The sequence below is a fragment of the Dermacentor silvarum genome, chromosome 10, assembly GCF_013339745.2.
Source record: "Dermacentor silvarum isolate Dsil-2018 chromosome 10, BIME_Dsil_1.4, whole genome shotgun sequence".
NCBI lineage: Eukaryota > Metazoa > Arthropoda > Arachnida > Ixodida > Ixodidae > Dermacentor > Dermacentor silvarum.
Genome location: NC_051163.1, coordinates 154,129,440 through 154,137,137, shown reverse-complemented (window position 1 = coordinate 154,137,137; position 7,698 = coordinate 154,129,440). Strand labels below are relative to the sequence as shown.

The following is a 7,698-nucleotide window of genomic DNA, read 5'->3' as shown; positions in this document are numbered from 1 at the left end:
GAGGTTCAACACTTCCATTTCAGCGAGTACTGACATGACATGTCATCTGAGTACTCGTTTCCTTACAAGCCCAAGTGGAATTTCCTCTCGCCATTTTCATAATTTTCTACAAAGCTGCTCCCCACTGCCATCTATCGTTTAATGCCTGAGAAAGAAATGAGTGTGCACAAATGCGTTGAATTTATTATACTCTTATATATTCCACCTATGGTTGGAGTCGTTAACTTGACATGTATATAGCTTCAGCGGCTTGCTGAAGCTCTCTGTTGGTTCTTTTCGGTCGTGCAGGCATTTGGTGCTGCGCATATATTTGACCGACCCTGACGTCGCCAACCTGTTTCGCTCCCTCGAAGGCAACCGCAGCATCGCAGTCTTCGAGGTCCGTTGCGTGACCTTCAGGAAAAGGACTGCCATGGCGCTGGGGCGATTGGTCGAGCGGAACCGATCGATAGCTATGTACACGATTGACCTGCGTGAGAGCGACGTCGACCGTGTGACCCAGGTTCGCAACATCTGCCGCGAGCTCAAGGAGGCCATTCCCCGAAACCGCTTTGCCATTGCCTTCAGCGTGCTGACAGAGGAACGTGAATGTTCAAGCGATCCCGCCATCAGAGACGCTCTCAGGCATAACGTGGTGAGTGTTCGTTTCTCCGGTTGGTTGAAAATGAAGTTCAATAGATGCGATGAACCATTACGTGTGCTCTAAACTAGGCCTTCCAGAAAAACTCAGTTTACAACAGTCTTCCTTTCTTTCCTTTTTTTATCTGACTAATCAGGAATTAGTTTCTAATCCAGCTATATCGGTAACATTACGCGTGAACAGGGCCACTAAAATAAATTGTCATCATTGGTTTATTTCTAATCAAGAACCCACATACCTGCTGTAATGCGCACGCTCAACCGCTCCTCTCTAAGCATATTAACCAGAAGAACGTAAACTTTATTTTCAAATCAATCAGATTGAAGTCCGGCGTCTTTTTAGTGGGTCTTGGCACCCGCCGCGGACGCGGTTCCGAGACCTTGTCTCGAAGCGGCTTCCTCGGCTCGCTGGACGGCCTAGAGCTCTGCTGTCAGGTTCGAGTTTAGCAGTGCGGTCTTCCAGCGCGAGCGGAGGCTGGCGGTGGAAGAGAGGGAGGGGTCGGCACTGCCCGAATTGTTTAGTCCTGACACTCCCATAACATGTGATTAAGTGTGGCAACCTCGCCACAGGATGTGCATCTGTTTATAGTGTACATGTCTGGATACATGGCGTGCACGAGTCTTGGGTTTCTGTAAGAATCAGTTTGTAATCACCTGTAGTGTATTGCTTGCGTCCTGTCTAAGCTAGCCTGCGTCTCTGTAACTGGTAGTGTGTCGTGATGTCGTGGAACCTGGTCAAACGATCCTCCCACGCCCAGACGTTTGCAGTACTTCGTGGGGGCTCTTCCTCCGATGATGCTCGGTGAGTGAGGCGTCGAGCAACGTTGTGAGCCGATTCGTTAGGGGTGCTCAGTCCAGTGTGTGCCGGGATCCATAGCAAGTGCCTTTGGTTATCGAAGTCGGCCTCTCCCTGGTGTAGGGGATGTAGCAGGAGTATGTGACACGCCTCTTGCGAGATGCGCCCATTTGCAAAATTGCGACTTGCCGTTTGCGAATCGCAGATCACGTATGCAGCCTTGATTTTTGCGAGGGCCAGTGCTATGACCGCTTCCTCTGCCGCTTCAGCATTTGCCGCGTTCACGGAGACGCTCGTGAGGTGGTTACCTCGGTGGCTAGTAACTGCCACCACGAAACTCTTCCTGTCTCGATAACGGGCTGCGTCGGTGAAGACCGACGTTGTCGTTGGACCTTGTCGTTGGAGTAACTTTGGTTCATGTGTTGTGTCCTGGCTTTACGTCTCCCCGTGTGGTGTTGGGGGTGCACGCATGCTGCGAGACCGCAGCATGTGGTTTGATGCCGCTTGATTCCGTGCTGCGTGTGGTATGTGATGCCGAGCTTTTCGAGCACGTGTCTGCCCGGACGGGTGTTGGATAGGCGCTCGAGTTGGGACACTTGTTGCGCCTATAGTTCCTCGAGCGTATTGTGTACGTATTAACCAACCAGCCAACTTTATTCTGCCTGCTCAAGCGCTAACCCGACTCGGGCTGTCTTGGCCCACTTCGTCGTCGCCGACAACGCGGCACCGCCACATTTAGTTTGAGTTAGCGACGTAACCGCATTAGCGGGTTACACGTCCACAGCCTCGTCGCGTGTTGCTGTTAGCTTTCTGTATGATAGTCGTCGCCGGATGAATGTTGGTGAGAGGCGTGTGGCACCATTAGAGAGAGAGAGAGATAAACAGGATGGGGGAAAGGCACCGAGTAGTTAACCGGGGAAGATTCTGGTTTGCTACCCTGCACTGTGGAATGGGTAAGGGCGATTAAAAGTGGAAACAATAGGGGAGAAAAATCAAAGGCATGAAAAATAGAGGTTTGGTGCCATTAAGTGTTGCTCATAAATACAATTACGGTTTCTGTACTGCTCTTATAACCGTGGCACATACCCATTCAAAGTGATTGGGAAAGAATATCCGCATATACCCATTGCCGCATACCTGGTTGCACATACCCAATGGTCCAAGATGTCTGTTTGGGCGTGTAACAAGCGCCGCCTAGAGAGTGACACCAGCTACTGTCTATCCGCCACGACAGCAGGCAGCAGCCAGTAGCCATCACCCGCAAAGTGTGGGCAGATGAAAGGAAAGTCTTGTTTCAAAAGGCGCTGTCATTAAACTATAGGCAGGTAGATCGAAAAAAAGCGGAGTAATGCTTGCGTTCCCCCTGTGTGCTGATGAGTCCCGTCGGTATTGTAAAATCCTCTTTGGACAGAGGCTGGTCGTCCAACCAGTTGAACTGTACATCGAGTAAGCGTCTCTGTCAAGGTCAAATACGCTCCATGGTACTCTACAAGTTTGAATAGTTAGTTGCGCAGAACTTACTGCAACCGGAAATAAAGTGCGCTCATAACGTAACTTTAAGTACACGCCATATGACACGCCAAGCGAAAATTTTATGCTTGAGGCCACAGGAACATCCTGAGGTTTCTTCCGCCGGTTGCTGTTCACTGCAGCTCGCGGATCTCGGTCGCCGCCAAAGATCGCGCGGCACTTTTGTGTACAAAGAATATATTCGCGATATTCACATACTACGCGTATATACAGGAAGGCAAATGGAGCGAAATTTCAGGCGTTATCTAGGGGCCAGTTTGCGTCGGCGACACTTCACCTGGCGGCTGCTGCGGCCCTCAGTCTACAACTCTCCTCGAAAAAAAAAACTGGCACTCACACAAGTTTTGCACGCTAACCTTTGAGACCTACTTCCCTCAGTCAAACCCACCCTCTACCTGACAAACGCGTTTGGCGGCCGCTCCCGGGGTCAACCGCTCAAACCGGGCACACCGAGCGCGTTGACCTTTCGAGGCACATGCGTACCTTTCCTCGTTTCGCTTGTGCGCCCAAACTGTGCAGGTATGCAGCGAACCTTAGAGCCACTTGGTAGTACTGTTCAGTGACCAGTATGAAAGGGAACCCCACGGGTTTCAAAACTATGCCTGCTTCGAACGACGAGTCGTAAAGATGGCTACGAGGACTGTCGAGAACCCTGTACAAGAACGTTATCTTGGAACTCGTAGGGTGTAGGACTGCTGGTAAGAATATTCACACAGTGTGTTTTATAAGTGAATTTCTCCCGGTTAACAGCATACATTCTCCGAAAACGCAGATGCTCGTCAACCAAGCCGTCCGGTTCGTCAACGGCTCCATGGAAAAAACAGACGCACTGGCCTTCGAGACTTTGCACAGCTGCATGTCGGTGCAATCATCACTGCGCGTTAACTTCAATATATCCGAAGAGTCTGCGCACGAGAAGGTCGTCGAGGCACGCAAGCGGCTCACTTTCAACTACTTCATCATCGCGGGTGTCGTCAAAGACAAGATAGTGTGCCGTCCACATCGCAAGAGAAACACTACGTTCGACAAGCTCGGCAACGACATGCAGGCGCGCATCTGCTCCTACCTCAGCTTGACTGATGTCATGGACATCTGAAAGGATAATTTTTTTTTTTTTGGGGGGGGGGGGAGGGTGCGTGCTCCTGACAATGACGTCATCGTGCGTCAGCACAAAAATGGTTCTTCATGTGAACGCCACATTACGAACGCAGTTGTGCAACCTAACCTCAACCTCCCATAACTTCTTCACATTTATTAAGTACCAGTGACATCATGTAGCTTTATCTTTTAGTTATTTGGAAAAATATTTTCTACCCGTTTATTTCGATGCATCCTCTCTGCAAAATCTCCGCGTGATTCATTTCCTGCACCGCATTTAACTTTCTTGAGTCCCACTTGTGAATTCTACGGGCAACATCTGTTATTGCACGAGGACACGTTTGTTTTCCATCGCAATTCGGCCCAAGTCATACGCTCAGTACGGAGTATGCATTTTTAAGTTTATGCATACTATCGAAATAATATGGAACTTCTTTCTATTGGCCAATCTCCTGGTACTTTTTTTATGTGTCACAGATTTTATTTTTTTAGCCCCACGCCGACAGCTGCATAACATCTATGTGCATGTTAGGACTCGGCCTATTAACCCAGTGGTAATGTTTTTAAAGGATGCAGCAAACACGCGACTGAGTTCTTTTATGTGTCACTCAACTGCTTATAACTCCATTGCTGTGCTCTAGTATCTACTCTGGAATGGAATGCTGATGGCATGTATTTCAACGCTTGTTTGTTGGAGTGCCTTCTGTTTGATACAACGTAGGTGGATGTGCGGTTCACTGATGCCAATGCCAATTTTTATGAAAGCAAAATCAAAGTACTCCACTTTTCTCTTGTGAACAAGGTAGAAGATCATGTTTTAGACAATGCATTGAGAATACAGATTCTCTCGAATACTTTGGAACTTCTATAAAGCACACGATGCAATAAAACTCATGCATTGATAATGTGTCGCATTTACAAGAAAATGGGTCGAGCACGAATATAGGTCGACCCCTATATGTTGTGCTTTCCGAGGAATAAAAAAAAATAATCGAAAATCATCATCAGCCTATATGTCCACTGCAGGACGAAGGCCTGCAGTGATATCTAATTACCCCTTTCTTGCACTAGCTCATTCCAACTTGCGCCTGCAAATTTCCCAACTTCACCACCCCACCTAGTTTTCTGTCATCCTCGACCGCGCTTCCCTTCTCTTGGTATCCATTGTGTAACTCTAATGGTCCACCAGTTATCCATCCTACGCATTACATGGCCTGCCCAGCTTCATTTCTTCCGCTTAATGTCAACTAAAATATCGGCTATCCCCGTTTGTTTTCTGATCCACACCACTCTCTTCGTGTCTCTTAACGTTAGGCCTACCATCACTCTTCGTGCGGTCCTTAACTTGTTCTCGAGTTTCTTTGTTAACCTCCAAGTTTCTGCCCCGTATGTTAGCGCCAGTAGAATGCAATGATTGAACACTTTTCTTTTCAGCGACAGTGGTAAGCTCCTAGTACAGGATTTGCCAATGCCTGCCGTATGCACTCCAACTCAATTTTATTCTTCTGTAAATTTCTTTCTCATGATCAGGGTCCCCTGTGAGTAATTGACCTAGATAAACGTACTCCTTTACAGACTCAAGAGGCTGAAGGCTGACTGGCGATCCTGAATTCTTGTTCCCTTGCCAGGCCATTGAACATTATCTTTGTCTTCTGCATATTCATCTTCAACCCAATTCTTACACTTTCTCGATTAAGGTCCTCAATCATTTGTTGTAATTCGTCTCCATTGTTGCTGAATAGGACAATGTCATCTGCAAACCGAAGGTTGGTGAGATACTCGCCGCTGATCCTCATTCCTAAGCCTTCCCAGTCTAAGAGCTTGAATACTTCTTCTAAGCATGCAGTGAATAGCATTGGAGAGATTGTGTCTGCTTGATGACCCCTTTCTTCATAGGTATCTTTCTACATTTCTTGTGGAGAACGAAGGTTGCTGTGCAGTCTTTGTAGATATTTGCTAAGATATTCCAGTATGCCTCCTTCTTTGATTACGCAATGCCTCCCACTGCTAGTGTCTCTGCTGAATCAAATGCTTTTTCATAATCTATGAAAGCCGTATATTGAGGTTGATTGTACTCCGCAGATTTATCTATTACCTGATTTATGCCATGGATATGATACATCGTAGAATATCCCTTCCTGAAGCCAGCCTGTTCTCTTGGCTGGCTGAACTCAAGTGTTGTCCTGATTCTATTCGAAATTATATTGGTGAATATTTGATGCAATATTGAAAGCAAGCCAATGGGTCGATAATCCTTCAATTCTTTAACGTGTCCCTTCTTATGGATGAGTGTAATGTTGGTGTGGTGTTTGGGACTATTCGGCACTTTCGCTAGTGCGCAGTGATGCGGAAGAAAGACAGAGAGTCGTTTTGGAGCATTTATCAAAATGGAAAAGCACCCTAAAAATATATATACAGAGGTAGCTGATGGTCTGGGTAACGGCAGTCACTGTGTCCACACACGCACAGCACACGAGTATAAGCGGGCTGTGACAGTCCCGTGTTTTGAGGCTCACGCTTCCGTCGTCCAAGGCGCTGCAGATTCACCCATGCTCGAGCCGACTGCGACGACGACACGTTCAGGCCCCGTCCAGCACGGTTCTCGGGCTCGGCACGCTCAGGAGCAGCAACGGCAGCAGGCAGGGAACGCCTACAGCACGACCTCGGTGGCCAGCTCGTACGCCGCTTGCAATCCACGTGCGGCGGTCGCACGTGAGGACCGCGTCTAGCACAGCAACATCTGTGCCAGACGAACGCTGCTGGGCACAGCTCAGGTGCAGCAGCTCAGGGACCGGCGGCACTCGGGTCAGCCAGCGCCTCGAGCACTGGCAGCAGGAGCCCTGTTTCCTCTGACGCCCTCGTCCACGCCCGGCTCCGCGATGCTCTGCACCTTGCCACGGACGTCTCGCCAGGCAGGTCCTCTCGCCTCGTTCGCCCCAGGAGCTCCGAACTGCTGCTCGCCTGGCTCCAACACTGCGAGCTCGTCTCGTGCCGCCGTGCTCGTGCACCCGTTCGCTTTTTCTTCCCGGAGCTTGGGTGGCCGCTCCGAACTTTTAGCGGCACCTCGCGGCACTTACATATCACATTTTACCCCCCACTTTAGAAAGTTGTTTCATTTAAACAACTTTTCAAAGCACGTGCATGGGTAAAGTTCGCAGTCCGTAAGGCACAAAGTGTTCACATGTAACAGTTTTTCCACACGTACATAAGTAGTTGATGAAGTGGTCACAAACGCAGTAAATGCAGTAGGCGCACTTCACTCTGTAAATTGACACTCTGCTCATTTGGTCCGTGCCTACACATTCGCTACCCGTTGTATATTCTACCAATTCTTGTAGGCGAGTGGTAGGTCACCCCTCTGAAGTACAAACTGGTTGGGGGCATTTCTGGAGAGCGCACAAGAGGACAAGGGCTTCTCGTTCCACAGACCTCTCGCTCCATAGTCCAAGGTGTCCATAGTCCAAGGTCACGTTAGGTATCGCGCTGATTAAGTGAGAGGAACGGTTGTTCCGGTTCCTCTTCCTGTTGTTCTGTCTTCAAGGTGACAGCTGCGCGTCCCACTGTGTCCGTCGAAGGTTGTGTCTCCTCATACGTTTTCAGGAGGTTTATGTGGAACAGACTGGTGTGGGTTCCAA

General features: G+C 48.9%; 1 protein-coding gene across 1 annotated transcript; it reads left to right on the top strand.

Moving 5' to 3' along the window:
- The first annotated feature begins 292 nt into the window (after positions 1-292).
- LOC125940723 (uncharacterized) lies at positions 293-5,030 on the top strand. Its single transcript, XM_049657199.1, has 2 exons — positions 293-634; positions 3,738-5,030. The coding sequence occupies exons 1-2, from the start codon at positions 413-415 to the stop codon at positions 4,059-4,061; spliced, it is 546 nt and encodes a 181-aa protein (XP_049513156.1). The 5' UTR covers positions 293-412; the 3' UTR covers positions 4,062-5,030.
- Positions 5,031-7,698: the final 2,668 nt, after the last annotated feature.

What these genes read in the sequence shown, in the direction of transcription:
- LOC125940723 (XM_049657199.1), top strand. Translation starts at nt 413, where the DNA reads ATGGCGCTGGGGCGATTGGTCGAGCGGAACCGATCGATAGCTATGTAC. An exon ending in ACGCTCTCAGGCATAACGTG is followed by an intron (nt 635 to 3,737) that starts GTGAGTGTTCGT and finishes CCGAAAACGCAG; the next exon opens with ATGCTCGTCAACCAAGCCGT.